The 19,541-nt window shown below is 41.3% G+C and overlaps 1 protein-coding gene across 2 annotated transcripts; it reads left to right on the top strand.

The window, feature by feature from the left end:
* Window positions 1–4,314: 4,314 nt before the first annotated feature.
* On the top strand, window positions 4,315–18,752 carry LOC144086612 (muscleblind-like protein 2a). Of its 2 annotated transcripts, XM_077616559.1 has the most exons (9): window positions 4,315–4,561; window positions 11,346–11,513; window positions 11,587–11,778; window positions 11,864–12,139; window positions 13,458–13,511; window positions 14,825–14,969; window positions 15,381–15,416; window positions 15,627–15,718; window positions 16,771–18,752. In XM_077616559.1, exons 1-9 carry the CDS (start codon window positions 4,388–4,390, stop codon window positions 16,783–16,785), a joined length of 1,152 nt encoding a protein of 383 aa, XP_077472685.1. In that variant the 5' UTR covers window positions 4,315–4,387; the 3' UTR covers window positions 16,786–18,752. The 2 variants fall into 2 exon arrangements, with proteins under 2 accessions (XP_077472685.1, XP_077472675.1); XM_077616549.1 differs by lacking the exons at window positions 14,825–14,969; window positions 15,381–15,416; window positions 15,627–15,718; window positions 16,771–18,752 and having other exon boundaries at window positions 11,864–12,106; window positions 13,458–13,535.
* The last annotated feature ends 789 nt before the right edge of the window (window positions 18,753–19,541 follow it).

The following is a 19,541-nucleotide window of genomic DNA, read 5'->3' as shown; positions in this document are numbered from 1 at the left end:
TCGCTCTCGTCCAACGGGAAGCCGCCGTCCCCGGAGGCTCTTCTCTCATTGGCCGCGGCTCGGAGGCGGGCAGGAAGCGGACGGATTTTAGACCGTTATAACGGGTGGCTTTTCCCCGGATGATTTCGGCCAAATAGTTGATCGCTGGCCGGGCTTCCCGCTTCGCCGCTTGCTTTTCGCGCGGGTAAGGATCGGTCGCCGAGGGAGGCGTCCGCTCGCCCTTGTCGTCGGAGCGGACGTGAGGGAGGGGACCGCAAGGCGGGGAAACGGTGGGTGAGTTGAGTTTGCTGCAGTGTGTTATACGGGTGTGACAGCTTCCTAGTTAGGACCGGCCCGGCGTGTGGCGGGAAAAAGTCGCCACAGGAAGTGAGGCGTTCAAGTGCCGCTGTCAATTTGTGGGTTTCTAGATTGGACATGTTGTCTTTTTTAATGATAATTATTTGGAAAAAGCTTCGCAAAAAACGTAAAAATTCACTTTTAATTCCATTAAAATGGAACAATTACGCGGGTAAAATCAAATCAAACGACTATGCGGGTAAAATCAAAATGGGATAAATGTTTAAATTATGGATTGGACTATTACAGGTGATAGATTGTAATATTATGAGATTCAAGTTTTTATTATTATAAGGGCTTGTGTGGGTTTTCCCTGGGTACTCTATTTAAAAAAAAAAAAAAGATAATTGTTTGGAAAAACCTTTGCAAAAACCGTAAAAAAAAATCACTGAATTCCATTTCAATTCAAGTAAATTGGAACAATTACGCGGGTAAAATCAAACAACTATGCGGGTATGTGGGTAAAATCAAAATGGGATAAATGTTTAAATCATAGATTGGACTATAACATGTGATGAATCGTAAAATTATGAGATTAGAAGTTTTTTTCATTATAAGGGTAGGGTTTGTGTGGGTTTTCCCCGGGTACTCCATTTTTCAAAATAATTATTATTTTGAAAAACCTTCGCAAAAAACATAAAAATTCACTTTTAATTCCATTTTAATTCAAAATAAAATGGAACAATTACGCCGGTAAAATCAAACTACTATGCGGGTATGCGGGTAAAATCAAAATGGGATGGGATGAATGTTTTAATCATAGATTGGACTATTACAAGTGATGAATTGTGATATTATAAGATTAAAGTTTTTTTTATTATAAGGGCTTGTGTGGGTTTTCCCCGGGTACCCAATTTTTTATGATAATTGTTTTGAAAAACCTTTGCAAAAACCGTAAAAAAACACTGAATTCCATTTCAATCCAATTAAAATGGAACAATTACGTGGGTAAAATCAAAATGGGATGAATATTTAAATCATAGATTAGACTATTACAAGTGATACATTGTAATATTATGAGATTAAAGGTTTTTATTATAAGGGCTTGTGTGGGTTTTCCCCGGGTACTCCGGTTTCCTCCCACATTCCCAAAAAATGCATGGTAGGCTAATTGGACATTAAATTGGCACTTAGTATGATTGGATGTCCCTTGTCTCATCGTGCTCTGCCATTGGCTGGCCACCGGTTCAGCTGGGATAGGCTCCAGCACCCCCCGCGACCCTAGTGAGATAAAGCAGTTCAGAAAATGAATGAATCAAAAAATTGTACAATTCTACATTTTAAGGTGCTTTACGGGTCACTTCCTGTCAATTTTTGGTCACTTCCTGTCAATTTTTTGGTCACTTCCCGTCAATTTTTTGGTCACTTCACGTCAATTTTTTGGTCACTTCCTGTCAATTTTTTGGTCACTTCCTGTAAACTTTTTGGTCAATTCCTGTCAATTTTTTGGTCACTTCCTGTCAATTTTTTGGTCACTTCCTGTCAATTATCGGTCACTTCCGGTCAATTATCGGTCACTTCCGGTCAATTATCGGTCACGTCCGGTCAATTTTCGGTCACTTCCTGTCAAATTTTGGTCATTTCCTGTTGATTTGGAGGCGCTTTCTTACTTGTTTGTCGCTTCCTGCTGATTTTTGGCGAGGCTACGCGCTAGCTGCTAGCGCTACTGGTAATCTACCGCGAGAATTGGCTTTTGTGCACCCCCTTAATGGATGGCACCCTTGGCAGTTAGCCACATTGCCGTTAGCAAAAAGCGGCAATGCTAATAGGTGGCCTGGGAGGTATTTGGAGGTCAAGGCAAGCAAGGACTTTCGCTGGGGGACACGGACACCTCATTTCCGCTGACTCCCATTCAATTAAGAAGACTAGTAAGCTAATGCTCTCGCCAGCTGGCTTTAGCTTTAGCGAGCGCCGCTAATCCACAAGATCTGATAATGCCGCTAGTAATGCATTCTTGCGCGTCTGCTTTATGCCGCGTTCAGGAACGTCACGTTTTTTTTCTAGCGTCGTGTTTGCCTTATGCTGCGTTCAGGATCATCCCGTTTTTTCCACCATGTCTGTTTTATGTCGTTAAGGGCTTTCGCGATTTTTTTCCTACGACTGTCTTATGCCGCGTTCAGGGCCGTCACGTTTTTTTTTTCCAATGTCTGTCTTATTCTAGCGCCATGTTCAGGGCCGTCACGTTTTTTTTTACCACGTGTCTGTTTTATGTCTTGTTAAGGGCCTTTGCGATTTTTTTTCTACGTCTGTCTTATGCTGCGTTCAGGGTTCTCGCATTATTTTTTCCAGGTCTGTCTAACGCCATGTTCAGGGCCGTCACGTTTTTTTCATCGCCGCGTTTATCGCCTACTGCTGCGTTTACGGCCGTCGCGGTTTTTTTCCAACAGTGTGTTTGCATTATGCTGCATTCAGGGCCGTCACGTTTTTTTTCCAACAGCGTGTTTGCCTTATGCTGCATTCAGGGCCGTCACGTTTTTTTCCAATGTCTGTTTTATCGTGTTAAGGGCCTTCGCGATTTTTTTCCTACGTCTGTCTTATGCCGCGTTCAGAGTTGTCGCATTATTTTTCCGGGTCTGTCTAATGCCATGTTCAGGGCCGTCATGTTTTTTTCAACGCCACGTTTGCCTTATATTGCGTTTATGGCCGTCACATTTTTTTCCCACCCATGTCTGTTTTATGTCGTGTTAAGGGCCTTCGCTATTTTTTTCCTATGTCTGTCTTGTGCTGCGTTCAGGGCCGTCGTGTTTTTTTAAAAATCCAAATGTCTGCTTTATGCCGCATTCAGGGCCGTCACATTATTATTCTGTGTCTGTCTAACGCCATGTTCAGGGCCATCATGTTTTTTTCAATGCCGCGTTTGCCTTACGTTGCGTTAATGGCCGTCACGTTTTTTTCCAACAGCGTGTTAGCCTTATGCTGCATTCAGGGCCGTTGCGTTTTTTTTCCAGCACTGCGTTTGCCTTACGCTGCCTTTAGGGCCGTCACATTTTTTTCCCAATGTCTGTTTTATGCCGCGTTCAGGATCGTCACATTTTTTTTCCAATGCCGCGTTTGCCTTATGCTGCATTCAGGTCCATCACGTTTTTTTTACATCCCTCAGACGTCTATGACCGTCAATGAGTTAATTTTGGGGCATTTTATGTTCTTTCCTCGCAGATTTTCCTCACTTTCTGTTGATGTAGGCACTTTAGCGTGTCACTTCCTGTTGATTTTGCGCCATTAGTGAGTCACTTCCTGTTCATAGTAAAGCATTTGTGTTAGAGTTCCCAAGTGACATCATTTAAACCAGGCAAAATGAGAAGTCTGACCGAGGACAGACACAAAATGGCACCATCGCGCAACCGTACATGCTAACAAACTAGGCTAGCTTCCCTCAAGACTTCTAAAAATAATGAGGGTTTAATTGGAAAAGGTCACCTGACGTTCTTTTGGACAGCCAATGGCGGACGCCCTCCGCTGGGAGATGTCTCGAAATTAAACCACGCCCGGAAGAGTTGAACCGCTAATGGTTTCGCTAGCCGGGATCCGACAAATAAAATGAAATGGGGGGCAGTTTATTAATTAATTAAGTTATTTAATTGTTCACAGCACATCTAATCTAAAAGATGAATGCACAAACTTAGCATATTAGCACAAAAAAATGTAACATTTTATGTTAGCCCTCATAAGAAGCAACTGAATTCCTTCGTTAGACAAATCGCGTCATATTCACCGTTGCCACCAGAGGGCGGTGTCTCCTCCCAAAACAAACAAAAAAAAAAATCCAAAATTTTGCTCCACTTTCTTCTTCATGTCCTCAATCTGTCTCTCTTGTTCTCTCCAGCACCCCTGAAGAATTCCCGACGTCCGTCCTCCCGCCCGCCCGCAAGCTAAGCTAAGCTAAGCTAAGCTAACCTTCATGCCTCCCGACCGACGCGCAGTGGGCAAAATGACAAACTAAGACCGGAAACCCATCGGGTCCCAAGCACCGCCCCCCCCCCCCCCCCCACCGTCGTCCCCGGAGACCGATCGCCCGCCGAGAGGAAGCGGATCGCCCCGGGACCTCAGGACCATGGCTCTGGGCCTCGCCTCTATGCGTGACACAAAATGGCTGACCCTGGAAGTGTGCCGGCAGTTCCAGAGGGGCACGTGTTCGCGCCCCGACGACGAGTGCAAATTCGCCCACCCGTCCAAAAGCTGCCAAGTGGAAAACGGACGAGTCATTGCCTGTTTTGACTCCTTGAAGGTAAGGACCCGCCTCCGCGTATTAGCCACACCCCTAAAATGGTCGAATTTGACAATTTCTCGCGTATAAGCCGCCCCCTGATTCGCAATTTTCACCGCCATATTCATGGTTTTAATAGGAAGTACAATTGTGTTACGAGGGGAATCCCTGAATGGGCGGAGCCAATTGCAGGGGGACAACCAATCATAGCCAGCTAGCCTAGCATGTATTTTTGGGGGGATGTGGGAGGAAAGTCGATGACCCTAAGAAAACCCAGGGAAGCCAGGGGAGATCATGCAAACTCCACACAGGAAGGTCCAAACTTGGGATCAAACCCTCGACCCTAGAACCGTGAGGCCGATCCGCTAATCCACTGGTCCACCGAGCGGTTTCAAATGTATTTATTTAGCGTCCGTCATTCAGCAGCAGGTAATTGGCTAGCTTGAGTTTGAGGCCGTCTGTTTTTCCCAGCGTGCGGAGCGGACGCCTTAGGGTGCTTCCAACGCACGATTGGTCGCCCTCGGGGACGTCCTCGCCGCCAGCAAAACAACACGTGGAGGCGGCCTTCAGGGACAAAATGCTCAGATGGCTGGAAACAACATCTGCGCCTTGCCAAAGCCTGACATTTTCATTTCCAGGACATGTATTGTTGGTTTCAAGCCACTTCCTGTCGATTTGGAGGATTTTATGGGTCACTTCCTGTTTATTTGGAGGATTATCGGCGTCACTTCCTCTTGATTTTGGAGGATTTTCTGGAACACTTCCTTCCTGTTGTTTTGGTGGATTTTCTGGGTCACTTCCTGTCAATTTAGAGGATTTTATGGGTCACTTCCTCTTGATTTGGAAGATTTTCTGGGTCACTTCCTTCCTGTTGTTTTGGAGGATTTTCTGCGTCATTTCCTCTTACAGGGTCACTTCCTGTCGATTTGGAGGATTTTCTGGGTCACTTCCTGTTGATTTGGAAGATTTTCTGGGTCATTTCCGGCTCACTTCCTGTGCATTGGTCACTTCTGGTCGATTTGGAGGATTTTTTTTATACATTTTGGATAGTTTCCTGTTCATTTAAAGAAATTCCGGGTCACTTCCTATGGATTTTATTGCCCTTTCCTTGTCACTTCCTGTTCAGTTCACTTCCTGTTTTGGGGGTTAGAAACATGGATTACCATGAAATAAACACTCAATAAAAGAATCATTTTAAGGTTTTCCAGTCACAGGGCATCAAAAATCATATGGCATATTTTTCAGCTTTTGAGAAATAAAAAGAAATAAATGAATAAAATGGGTCAAAGACTTTTTTTTGTCCTACTTAGAAAAAATTGTGCCGCCACGATCCCACGAGAAAAGCTGCCAGCCCTTCTGCTAATTTTGCAAAGCTTTCAATCACTCGTGGCTTTCCAGGCACTCTAAAAATAACACCAAAATCGACTACAAATGAGGAAGGGGCGGGGCAACAGAAAAAAATAGATTTAGATCTCACCGTCTCGTGTCAGGAAGTCGTTTTTTTTTTCTTTCCCGGGGTGTCCAAACTTTTATTTTCCCAGAGGGACGCTTTCTGAAAAAAAATCAAAGGATGCTTAAAATAATTCCACTCATGTTTCTTCAAAAATATATGTTTTTTAAACTATGAACTCATTGGCTGCCATTGACAAGGATAGACGTCCAATCCACTTTGCCTGGGAAGGTTGGCAGGGAAATATGATTACGCAATACCGACCTTTTCAGTTATTTGTATTTGCTATTGATAACTGTCAATCCTTTAGTATAAAAAATATTATCAAATAGATGATTTTTATCAATCAAAATGTTTTTTGCCAAAATTACTTAGTCAATTCAGCACATTGAATTGTTTATTTATATAAATCAAAAATACAGTGTCCTATATTGATTGGAAATCAAGGACTAATATATTATATATTACCGTATTTACTCGCATATAAGCCGCTTTTGTCGGACAAAAAAAAAGACTGAATCGAGGGTACGGCTTATATGTGCATAAAAACACGACTTGCAAAAAAAAAAAAAATTTGACGGCGCCATGACACGATGATGTCATGACAAAATGGCATGCGCCGTGACGTCATGACGCACGCGAATGCCGATACGGTCATTTATTTTAAAATAGAGAAAAGATAAACAATTCAAAAATTTCAAGGCAACTTTCAGGGTAAGGCTTATACGCGAGAAATTGTAAAATTCAAAAATTTCAAGGCAACTTTCAGTGTTCGTTTTATACGCAGAGGAGGCTTATATGCCAGAAAATATGGTAATTAATAATGTTGAAGTCCATCTAGTGTTAAAGCTTCTTGTGTGGGCCGTAATCCATAATATTTTCATAATTTTCAATAAAAATTAGGCAACGTGCTGTAGATTGGACACCCTGTTGTAGGGTTTGGATGTGTATGCTAATGGTAAGGCCCTGTGACTAGCGCCATCTCATGTTAAAGTGGAGAAGTGCAACATATGAGGCTGAATTGAGGTTTTTTTGTGCGGGCCAGAATCCATGATATTTTCATAACGTAAGGTTTTGACCCGATGAAGGCGATGCCTTACCTATAATCCTTAAAAAGTGGGATTTATGGGTGTGGGTGTGTGTATGTTAAGATTCTCTCGCTATGTTTGTCAAAACCGTGCGATGTAGAGACTTGAAAATTTTTAGGGTGGCCAGAAACGGCTGTCTGATCCTAATAGAGATTTATATTTTCATGGTAAGGCCCCGTGACTAGCGCCATCTCCTGTTAAAGCGGAGAAGTGCAACATATGAGGCTGAATTGGGGTTACTTTGCAGGCCAGAATCCATGATATTTTCATAACGTAAAGTTTTGACCCCCTAAAGGTGGGGCCTTGCCTATAATCCTTAAAAAACGTGATTTATGGGTGTATTTGTGTGTATGTTAACATTCTCTCGCTAAATTTGTCCAAACCGTGCGACGTAGAGACTTGAAATTTTTGAATCCGGCTCCCTTGCTTGTTTCATGTTAAAGCTGACAAGCTAATGTTAAAGGTCAAAGGGCAATGTAGGCTAAAACTGAAGCTTCTTGTGCGGGTCATGTTTTTAATGATATGGCATATACATCACTTTCTGGCAGCGTAGTTTGGATTTGTTAATCCATAGGACAGATGAAGGAAGCTAATGAGATGGACATCCGCGCTCGGAAGCCTCTTTCCGACATACTCAGCAGATAGGGGGGGCCGGCGAGCTAGCCGGCGGCCATCGGACGTCGGTGCCGCTTACGAAGATTAAGGCATCGCTCGTTGACGAAAAGAAAGTTCGACCGGTGTGGCTTCAAAATGGACATCCGTATCTCGGATTATTACGACCCGTGATACACCGGACGCCATATTGGATGGGAAATGTTGCTTTAGCGATCAAATATGGCGTCTAGATGAAAGGTTTCCCAATGGGTGAGATTAGAAGAAGCCCGGGTTCCATGTCTCAGCAGGTCGCAGATGATCAGATTAACTAAAGCGGGGTTGCCAATCCATACTTGAGTTGGATTAGAGGTGAGCCACTTTGACAAAACCGCAGGGTAACACACCCGCGTTCCATTTTCAACATTTTGGTTCGCAAGCCGCTTTAACGTCAACTTGATTTCACGTGGGCCGGACCATTTTAGATATAATATTTAGATTTTTTTTAATAAATGGATTAAAAGAACTGGATTCAAAGCCTTGAATATTTTGTTTTTTATAGATCTAAAACAATGTTCATCTGAGGGTTTTTTTATTTATATTTTTAGATTTGACAAAAGGATTTTTGAACTAAAAACACAGAAAAATTGTTAAAAAAATTACAATTCTGGATTAAAAGATTGAATATTCTGTTTTTTATAGATCTAAAACAATGTTTATTTTAGCTTTTTTTAAATATATTTTTAGATTTGACAAAATGATTTTTGAACAAAAAACACAGAAAAAATGGATTAAAAAATGACAATTATGGATTAAAAGAACTGGATTAAAAGCTTGAATATTCCGTTTTTTTATAGATCTAAAACAATGTTTATTTGAGCTTTTTTAAAATATATTTTTAGATTTTACAAAGTGATTTTTGAACTAAAAACACAAGAAAATGGATTAAAAAATGACTATGGATTTAAAGAAGTGGATTAAAAGCCCTGAATATTCCGTTTTTTATAGATCTAAAACAATGTTTATTTTAGCTTTTTTAAAATATATTTTTAGATTTTACCAAATGATTTTTGAACTAAAAACACAGAAAAAATGGATTAAAAAATTACAATTATGGATTAAGAGAACTGGATTAAAAGCTTGAATATTCTGTTTTTTTATAGATCTAAAACAATGTTTATTTGAGCTTTTTTTTAAATATATTTTTAGATTTTACAAAATGATTTTTGAACTCAAAACACAGAAAAATGGATTAAATCATGACAATGATTGATTTAAAAGGGGGAAAATCAGGATTAAATCATGACAATGATTGATTTAAAAGGGGGAAAATCAGGAAATTGAATATACATCTATACTCTTCATTTTAATTTCATCCTAAAACAGAAAGTCGGCACTAATCATTGACTTTCCCGGGCCACGCAAAATGATGCGGCGGGCCAGATTTGGCCCCCGGGCCGCCAATTTGACACCTGTTTTAATGGGTTATTTTTTCTCTCTGCCCTGTATCCTTCCAATGTAGTACGTGTTATAAACATATGTAGTCAAATTTGTTATGGGAGAAAGTAGATTAAAGAATAACGATAATTATTGGGAAATATTTTTTGATAATATTAAAAAAAATCGATAAAAATTCAATCATTTGAAACTACAATGCCACCACCCACCACCGCAGAGAGTAGGGGCGCTGTTGTGAGATGAACGCTCAGGAGAAAAGGATGATGGGGAAATGTATTTTTAGCATGTTAGCATTGGAGGCTAACACAGAGCATGAACGCAAAACGATAATAACAAATATGTGATTATGAGGTGCAGGACAACACCGATCCAACCCAATAAAAGATCCAACATCCCAAAAAAAAAACAGGAAGTGACCCATAAACGCCCCCCAAAAAAACACCCAACCTTCCGCTTCAACTAGATTGGACGTTTACCTGTGATAAACTGGTAAACTGCTCCCGAGCATCTAACGATGAGCGACGAGCGCTCTTTTTTTAATGGTAATAAGTGCAACTGGCGGCCATCTTGGGTCAAACTTGATGTCAAAACATAAACAACGCTGGTTGTGTACGTGTGGGAAATTGAGTTGGTATATCTCAGCCATTTTTTTTTCGTGTGTCCACAAGCTGTGTGTGGGTGATGTTTGTTATGATTCAGGCATTTAATATGCGTATGCGTGGGCAAGTGTGAGGTCACTCTGCTAGAATCGTGTCTATCGTCATCCTTTATGATTGACATTTTTCTCTTTCTGTTCATCCCCCAGTATTATTTTAAAAATCTCAATAGCATAGCTCCTAATTGGTATCGTGTGTGTGCTGAACATTATTATGGGTCAGCAGAAATATCATATATAATATAAATTTGATATTTTTTCGATAACTAGTTGTTGATTTTAGGGGACTTAAGGGTCACTTCCTGTTAATTTTGGGCCACTTCCGGGGCCTTTGGGGCACAGCTGGGTCATATCTGGTAGATTTTGAGGTAGGCCAGTGTCACTTCCTGTTAAATTTGGGCCACTTCCGGTTTGGGTGTGTGCTGCTGTCACTTCCTGTTACTTTTAGGTCACTTCTGGTACATTTTTGAGCATGCCCGGGTCACTTCCGGTTAATTTTTGGTCACTTCGGGTTAATTTTTGGTCACTTCCTGTTACTTTTAGGTCACTTCCGGTTAGTTTTGGGCCACTTCCTGTTACTTTTAGGTCACCTCCGGTTAATTCTGGGTCACTTCCTGTTACTTTTAGGTCACTTCTGGTACATTTGAAGCACGCCTGGGTCACTTCCGGTGCATTTTGGGGCACGCCAGTTGCACTTCCTGTTAAATTTGGGTCACTTCCTGTACATTTTGGTGCGTGCCGCTGTCACTTCCTGTTACTTTTAGGTCACTTCCGGTACCTTTTGGGGCACGCTGGGGTAACTTCCTATTACATTTGGGTCACATCTAGTACATTTTGGGGCATACTGGTGTCACTTCCTGTTAATTTTAGGTCACTTCCGGTACCTTGTGGAGCACGCCAGGGTCATTTTGGTACATTTTTTAGTACACCGGGTCACTTTGTGTTAATTTTGGGTATGACGCAATCACTTCCTGGTAATTTTGGGTCACTTCCTGTACATTTTGTGGAATACTGGTGTCACTTCCTGTTACTTTTTGGTCACTTCTGGTACATTTAGAGCACGCCCGTGTCAATTCCTCTTAATTTTGGGTCACTTCCTGTTAATTTTGTGTCACTTCCGGTACTTTTTGAGGCACGCTGATTGCACTTCCTGTTAATTTTGGGGCACGCCTTGGCCACCCTGTTAATTTTGGGTCACATCTGGTACATTTTGGGGCGTACTGGTGTCACTTCCTGTTAATTCTAGGTCACTTCCGGTTCCTTGTGGGACACGCCAGGGTCATTTTGGTACATTTTTTAGTACACCGGGGTCACTTTGTGTTAATTTTGGGTACAACGTAGTCACTTCCTGGTAATTTTGGGTCACTTCCTGTACATTTTGGGGAACACTGATGTCACTTCCTGTTAATTTTCGCTCAGTTTGCTACATTTTGGGGCACGTCTGGTCACTTCCTCTAAATTTTGGGCCACTTCCAGTGCATTTTGGGGAATGTGTTGTCACTTCCTGTTAATTTTGGGCCACTTCCTGTTTTACAAACTCCCGGCTTGCGCTGCGTTTTGCAGGGCCGCTGCACGCGAGAGAACTGCAAGTACCTGCACCCGCCGGCTCACCTGAAAACCCAGCTGGAGATCAACGGGCGCAACAATCTGCTCCAGCAGAAGACGGCGGCCGCCATGTTGGCTCATCAGATGCAATTCGTGATTCCCGGCGGCGCCGCCGTGCAACCCGTGGTCAGCTCCGCCCCCCGCCCGCTTGCCGCCGTCGGGCCTCTGCCCGCTTAAAAGCGTCTTTTCCCCGGGGCAGACGTTCCCGGTGGGCCAGGGGCTGACCCTGGGCTCCGGCGGCGCCTTGAGCTACGCCCCTTACCTGACCCCCGTGTCGCACGGCGTGGGCCTGCTGCCGGCGGACATCTTGCCCAGCGCCCCCGTGGTGGTCCCGGGCAGCCCCCCGGCCTCCTCGGCCGCGACGAAACTGCTGCGAAGCGACAAACTGGAGGTAACTCGACTCCGCCCGGCGACCATTTAGCATTCAATAAGCCTAGCCTGATCCGGTTTGATCTGGTCTGATGTGATCTGTCGAGGTTTGCCGCGAGTTCCAGCGGGGCAACTGCGCCCGGGGCGAGAGCGAGTGCCGCTTCGCCCACCCGTGCCCCCACGACAGCCCCGCCATCGACAGCGGCGACAACACGGTCACCGTCTGCATGGACTCGGTCAAGAGCCGCTGCTCCCGCGACAAGTGCAAGTACTTCCACCCGCCGGCGCACCTGCAGGCCAAGATCAAGGCCGCCCAGCACCAGGCCAACTTCGTCGCCGCGTCGCCCGTGGTGAGGAGAGCCGCCAACGCCGCCGTCGCCGTCGTCAACCGCCGCGGGCGTCCCTTTCGACCAGGGGGTGGCTGGCGGCCAGGAAGCGACCTGAGTTTGTCCCAAATCGACAGGAAGTGACTCGAGTTTGCCCCAAATTTGACAGGAAGTGACCCGAGTTTGTCCCAAAAAGACAGGAAGTGACCCGAGTTTGTCCCGAACCGACAGGAATTGACCCGAGTTTGTCCCGGATCGACAGGAAGTGACCCGAGTTTGTCTCGAATCAATAGGAAGTGACCCGAGTTTGCCCCCAATCGACAGGAAGTGACCCAAGTTTGCCCCCAATTGACAGGAAGTGACCCGAGTTTGTCCCGAAATGACAGGAAGTGATCTGAGTTTGTCCCGAACCGACAGGAAGGGATCGAGTTGGTCCCGAATCGACAGGAAGTTACCCGAGTTTGTCCCGAATCTGACAGGAAGTTACCCGAGTTTGTCTCGTACCGACAGGAAGTGACCCAGGGTTTGTCCCGAATCTGACAGGAAGCGACCCGAGTTTGTCTCGAACCGAGAGGAAGTGACCCGAGTTTGTCCCGAATCGATAGGAAGTGACCCGAGTTTATATCGAATCGACAGGAAGTGACCAGAGTTTGCCCAAATTCCACAGGAAGTGACCCCAATTTAACAGGAAGTGACCCAAGTTCCCCAAATTGGACAGGAAGTGAGCTGAGTTTGCCCAAATTCGACCAGAAGTGACCCCTGTTTGCCCAAATTCAACAGGAAGTGACCCCAATTTAACAGGAAGTGACCCCAATTTAATAGGAAGTGACCTGTGTTTGCCCAAATTTGACAGGAAGTGACCCCAATTTAACGGGAAGTGACCCGAGTTTGCCCAAATTCGACAGGAAGTGACCCCAATTTAACAGGAAGTGACCCAAGTTTATCCCAATTTAACAGGAAGTGAATTTTACGTTTTAATTCCAAAGGGAAGTAAGTATTTCATTTTTAAAACGTACTCCCTTTTCAAAATAAACGGAAGTAGGCGTTCTTAGCTTTATTTAATTTTTCTAATAAAAAATTAAAAATTGGAGTTAAAAAAAAAAAAGGAAACATTAAATATCCGTTCTTTTTAATTGATTTTCTTGTTTTTAATCTTATTTTGAAGGATTTCTTTTTTTGTAGTTCTTAATTTTATGCATGCTTCCTGTTTTGTACACATTTGTTTGACTTGCATTCCGATTCTTTTTTGTTTTTGTTTTGTTTTTGTCCCGCCTCCCCACAATGCAATGCCGTTTCCCACGATGCACCTGCGCTTGCCGCCCGTTAAAACGCTTGCCTCCCATTGGCTCGCCCGCCCGCCGCCCGCTAATTAAAGACTCAGGCGACCGCCAAAGCAATCAAGCGACCCCCAGAGGCAGCCGTAGACCTGGTACTTTGACCTTTCACCTTTTGCTTTGCAGCTAGCCATTGGCGGCCATGGACGTCCAAATCCCTTTGACCGGATTGGTCGTTCATCCCCGCGAATGGTCGTTCTTATTTTTTTTTCCCTCTTTAACGGCCGTCGACGGCGCCGGGCGACCTATCCGTTTGAAGCGGGAGGGGCGGCCAGTTGTCGTAAAAAAAATTAGTATTTGTACGTGAGTTTAATAAAAACACAGTAATCCCTCAATTATCGCGACTTCACTTACCGCGATTGTTTTCTCCTATTATTTATATAGTTTATACGTATATATTTATATATAATTAAAAAAAAAATTCAAGTTCATAAAAATGAAAATTCACGATGAAACGACGCTCGCTACTATGACTCGGCGCTAAAGTTAAAAAATATGTTTTTTGGATAATTAATTCATAAAGTAGTGAATTAGCGATAATCGAGGGATTACTGTAACACTTAATACATCAATAAAGTCTTGGAATGTGAATAAATGGTAGTTTATATGTGAATAAAGTAGTCTGGGGAAAATTGTCGTATTAGTACGAAAAAAATCTTAGTATTAGTATTCTAGTTTAAAAAAAACGGAGTAGTATTTACTACAGTAATCCCTCGATTATCGCGACTTCACTTATCGCAATTTTTTTCTCTTATGTTTTTTTAAATTCATAAAAATGTGAAAATTAACACTGAAACTGAAGTCAAAAAATAATAATCATAATTAATAGCAGAAAATAATCACAAAGTAGTGAATTTGCGATAATCGAGGGATTACTGTAGTACTTAATACATCAATAAAGTCGGAGTTTTGGAATATTAATAAAATGGTAGCTTATATGTGAAAAAGTAGTAGTAGTCTGGGGGAATAATTGTCGTATTAGTATTCTAGTTTAAAAAAAACGGAGTAATATTTACTACAGTAATCCCTCGATTATCGCGACTTCACTTATTGCGATTTTTTTCTCCTATTTAATTTTTTAAATTCATAAAAATGTGAAAAAATCATGCTGAAACTCGTAAGCGAAAAACATAATAAATATAATTAATAATAAATACAAATAATTCATAATAATAATAAATATCAGAAAATGTGAAGTCGCAATATTGGAGGGATTACTCCAGTCAAAGGATTAATGACATACTAGATGGAGCAATGTGATTGGTCCCTGCCGCTGTTTGGCTAGCATAGCAGTCGCTAGTTTCCTTTCGGCCATTTTGGACGCTCTGCTTGTTTTGACGGCGAATTTGCGGAAAGTGTACGTCAATAACGTGTCCTCGTGTTTGTTTGTGTGTGTGTGGGTGGGCAGGCGTTCTCCCACGGCGCCCTCCAACCGCTGGCCAAGAGGGCGGCGCTAGACAAGAGCAACAACGGCTCCGGCACCCTCTTCAACCCGGCCATCTTGCACTACCAGCAAGCCCTGGGCGCCGCTCAACCTGCTTTCTTCCCCACGGGTAAGCGTTGCCGGGTAAATATTTACCTGAAATCACCTGGGATGGGCTCCAGCACCCCCTTGCGACCCTTGTGAGGATAAACGGTTTCGGGAAAAATTATTTTGTTTTACCTTTGAAAAGAGTTTTTAGGGCAAACGTGTTTAAATGGATTTTAAATAAGAAGAAAAACATTAAAGTGCTCAGTTTTCCATTCAAATTGGGGAAACAGCTCCCTCGTGCGTTCAAATGTGACAATGACATGCTGCCGATTGTTGATTTGCAGCAAAAACACGCCAATTGGAAGCGATTTTGATTGGATAAGAGAATCGTGTGACGTCAAAAAAATGGCGACGGACCTCCTTCACTTTAACAACTAAAAGAACTAACCCCGCCCCCTTTTCTCTCTTCTCTTTCCTTGCTCCATCACCCCAGGGTCAGTCCTGTGCATGACGCCCGCTAGCAGTCTCGGTAGGTACTGAATTCTTAACCCCGCCCCCTTTTTTTAACATTATTTCACTCATTGGTCAATTCGGCTCTTATAAGCAAATATTTTCCTGCATTTTCTCATTTATAACCATTTTTTAATCATAGAAAGGGAGACGATCATTAAATATTTTTTTTTACTTTTTGTTTTTTTACAAAAAAAGACTCATTTTATTTTTTTGTTTATTTCCCAAGTGCCAATGATGTACAGCGCTGCCACGGCGGCCCCGCCCACTCCCCCCGCCGTCTCCGCAGCCGCGTCTCCGGCCGCCGCCCAAGCCAATCAGGTTTGAGCTTTATTTTCACCGCTTTCTGCCACTCCACTATTCCACCGTGCTAACCCTAACCTTCAAAATGGAGGGTACGGTTTATATGCGCACAAATTAGACTTGACATGCACGAAAGTCCAAGATGTTTAATCTACATCACAGGTGTGAAAGTGGCGGCCCGGGGGCCAAATTTGGTCCGCCGCATCATTTTGTGCGGCCCGAGAAAGTCAATCATGAGTGCCGACTTTCTGTTTTAGCATGAAATTCAAATGAAGAGTATAGATGTATATTAAATTTCTTGATTTTCCCCCTCTTAAATCAATAATTGTAATTTTTTAATCCATTTTTTTCTGTATTTTTAGTTCAAAAATCATTTTGTCAAATCTAAAAATATATTTTAAAAAAGCCAAAATAAACATCGTTTTAGATCTATTAAAAACGGAATATTCAGGGTTTTTAATCCAGTTTTTTTAATCCATAATTGTCATTTTTTAATCCATTTTCTTCCTGTGTTTTTAGTTCAAAAATCATTTTGTAAAATCTAAAAATATATTTTAAAAAAGCCAAAATAAACATTGTTTTAGATCTATAAAAAACGGAATACTTTAATCCAGTTCATTTAATCCACTTATTAAAAAACATATATCTAAAAATTATATCTAAAATGGTCTGGCCCACGTGAAACCGAGTTGACGTTAAAGCGGCCCGCGAACCAACCCGAGTCTGACACCCTTGATCTACATTAACCACAAAATTCGAGGGATTACTTTGCCTGAAAGAGCCACTAGTACGTAATAAATGAACTAGCTAGCATGCGCTAAGTCAACTAGCGCTTGGAGTGAACCAGCTAATGTTTGGCGGCAAACAACTCGGAAAATTAAGCAGGCCAATAATTTCATATTGAGATTTGAATTGATTTGAGTGACAGTTGGATTTTAATCGAATGATTGATTGACGGTCCAAAACTACCTTTCAAAATGAAACAAAATTGGCCACATCAACAGTTTTTCAAAATTTCAACATTCCCTGACATAATTATGTAATGTTTATTTATTATTATTATTTTGTAGATCATCCTGAAGTGACGTCCCCCAAAACCGTGGCGGTCCGACGCCCCGCGTGCTAAGCGCAAAAAAACTTACGGTAACGACACTTAGTACAGCAGGGCGGGGCGGTTTGGACTCCACCGATTGGTCCGGTCGGAGGGAGGCGGTCCCATCGAGGTCCGACGGGATTGGACGTTCCATGGCGGGGAAACGCGCTGGCTTCAATTCCGACCTTCCTGGTTGAAAGCGATTGGATGTTTGTGGCGACCAATGAGGTTAAGGCGGACACAAAATAAGCCAGATCTCAAAGTGGAATAATTTTAGTGGAATAGACAAAATATTTCTCTTTTTTTTTTGCATTTAAAACAAAAAAATATAATAATCATGGCAAGTTAACTATGAAAATTTATAAAAAAATATATGGTTGATTTGCCACATTGCAACTTCAAATATATATGAAACATTTTATCACTATGGCCACTAGAGGGCAGTGTCCACTTTTTTGGAGTGAAAGAATTGCACCGTATTTTCCGCATTATAAACCCTTTTATTTTATTTTTTCATTTCATTTTCTGAACCGCTTTATCCTAACTAGGCTCGCAGGGGGTGCTGGAGCCTATCCCAGCTGACTTGGGGTCAGAGGCAGAGGACACCCTGAATCGGTGGCCGGCCAATCACAGAGCAGGGGAAGACAAACAAGCAATTAGTCGTCGCTAGGGGCTAATTTAGAGTGCTAAATTAGCCTAGCATGCATGTTTTTGGAATGTGGGAGGAGCTTGGAGTACCTGGAGAAAACCCACACAGATTTATGTAAAGAGTATTGGATTAAAAGACGTGTAGTAGTAGTAGTACTAGTAGTAGGGGGTTGCGTTATTGGTCCACTAGAGGGAGCTGTTTTAGTTGTAGTCATTGGTAGGGATTTTGTTTTTTAGCCACTAGAGGGCGATGGAGCAGTAGTAGTGGATTGTTATACAGCCACTACATAGAGCTGTAGTAGTAGTGGGTTGTTTATCCTCATTAGGGTCGCAGGGGGTGCTGGAGCCTACCCCAACTAACTCTGGGCCAGAGGCATGTGGCCAGCCAATCGCAGGGCACCTTGAGACAAACAATAGATTTGAACCCAGGACCTCAGAGCCGTGAGGCCGACGCGCTAACCACTAAGCCGCAAAATAATAAATTATATTTAAATAAATACTTTGGCAATTGGATTTTTTTTTAAATTCATATTTTGGCTCTTTGTGTCTAATTTGTTCATCATCTGCACTTAGATAAAACTGTAGTTGTAGTACTGAGTTACGCCACTGGATGGAGGTAAAGGAAATTTTCATACAGCGATTAAACAGTGTGGAAGTCTTTTAGTGCGGGAAATACGGTACAATTGGGGATGACGTCACTGTAAAAATGGTCAAAACAAAAAGAAACTTGTTAAGCTAGCAAAGAGGAAGCTAACGGATCTTTATGGCCTTTTTAAACCCTGAAAATGTAGTTTAAACATCCCCCAAAAAGAATGTTTCCAATGTGAAACTAGTTTTTGACTTTCAGAAGTTGTCAGAAAATAAAGACATTGAAATTTTACACCCAAATAAGAGATAATTAAGATGTCATTTTCATGCTAGTAGGCTATTATTTCATGCGCTAGCAATGTTGCACTTGCTAAACTTTGCTATTTTTCTAAAAGTTATGACATTGTGTACAAAGTAGATTGATTGTAAACTGCTTATTTCTTATTCTACGTTAATATTGTAAGTCATGTTTTACTTGAAAAGGACTCTAGTTATGACTTTCATGAAATTGAATTTAAATTAAATTTAAAAAATTGAAATGTGTGCACATAAGAAAATTATCTCAAGAGGAAATGTTGATTGTTGCACTGCCATTGACCGCGATAGATGTCGGATGGTCGCAAAGGATCCAAAATACGTCTATAAAATGTATTTGATGGGTACGATTATATGAAAAATATTCATTAAAAAATTCACAAATATTCTTAAAAATATCAATAAAAATATTCATAAAAATATTCAAACATTTTCAAAAATATTCAACAATATTTTTAAAAATATTCAAAAATATTCTTAAAAATATTCAAAAATATTCTTGAAAATATTCAAAAATATTCTTGAAAATATTCAAAAATATTCTTGAAAATATTCAAAAATAATCATAAAAATATTCAAAAATATTCATAAAAATTTCAAACATATTCATAAAATAATCAAAAATATTCTAAATTATTCATATAAATATTCTAATATATTCATAAAAATACTCATAAAAATATACTGTATGCAAATAGACAATTAAATGGAAACGTCCGACTAAAATTGGGGAAAAAATAGAAGAAAATATGGAAAATTATTTGAAAATATTGTTGTTTTTAAAGGGTCATTTTTTCCTTTTTTGTATTTTATTGTATTGTTTGTATATTTTTGTTTACATTTTTCTGTTTTAGATTCTGAAACTCCTTTTTATTTATTTTTTGTAATTTATTATTTATTCATTTTGAAACAAAAAATAATTTTATTTTTAATGATTTGTCTTAATTGACTATGATTTTATTCATTTTCAATTTAGCTGCATTTTAAAAAAATAATGTTCTATAATTAATATTTTTAAATAAATACTTATTCACATCGTTAATTCACAACAACAAAAAATATTTTAAGTTTCAATGCAGTAAAAAGAAGTTATTTTTTAAACCAAGGCTGATTCGTCCATCTCCGTCAATGGCAGCCAATGAGTCTTGCCCTTTTCACACGGTTGAAACGTCATTTCCTGTCTGTCGGTTGCCTTAT

Source organism: Stigmatopora argus, chromosome 1 (genome assembly GCF_051989625.1).
Source record: "Stigmatopora argus isolate UIUO_Sarg chromosome 1, RoL_Sarg_1.0, whole genome shotgun sequence".
Lineage (NCBI taxonomy): Eukaryota > Metazoa > Chordata > Actinopteri > Syngnathiformes > Syngnathidae > Stigmatopora > Stigmatopora argus.
The sequence above is the reverse complement of the archived record's forward strand: the minus strand, read 5'-3'. Positions and strand labels throughout refer to the sequence as shown.

Coding starts and splice junctions, on each gene's coding strand:
- LOC144086612 (XM_077616559.1), top strand. CDS start 4,388: ATGGCTCTGGGCCTCGCCTCTATGCGTGACACAAAATGGCTGACCCTG. Junction 11,514..11,586: donor GCGCCGCCGTGCAACCCGTG/GTCAGCTCCGCC, acceptor TCCCCGGGGCAG/ACGTTCCCGGTGGGCCAGGG. Junction 12,140..13,457: donor CCAACGCCGCCGTCGCCGTC/GTCAACCGCCGC, acceptor CGCTAATTAAAG/ACTCAGGCGACCGCCAAAGC.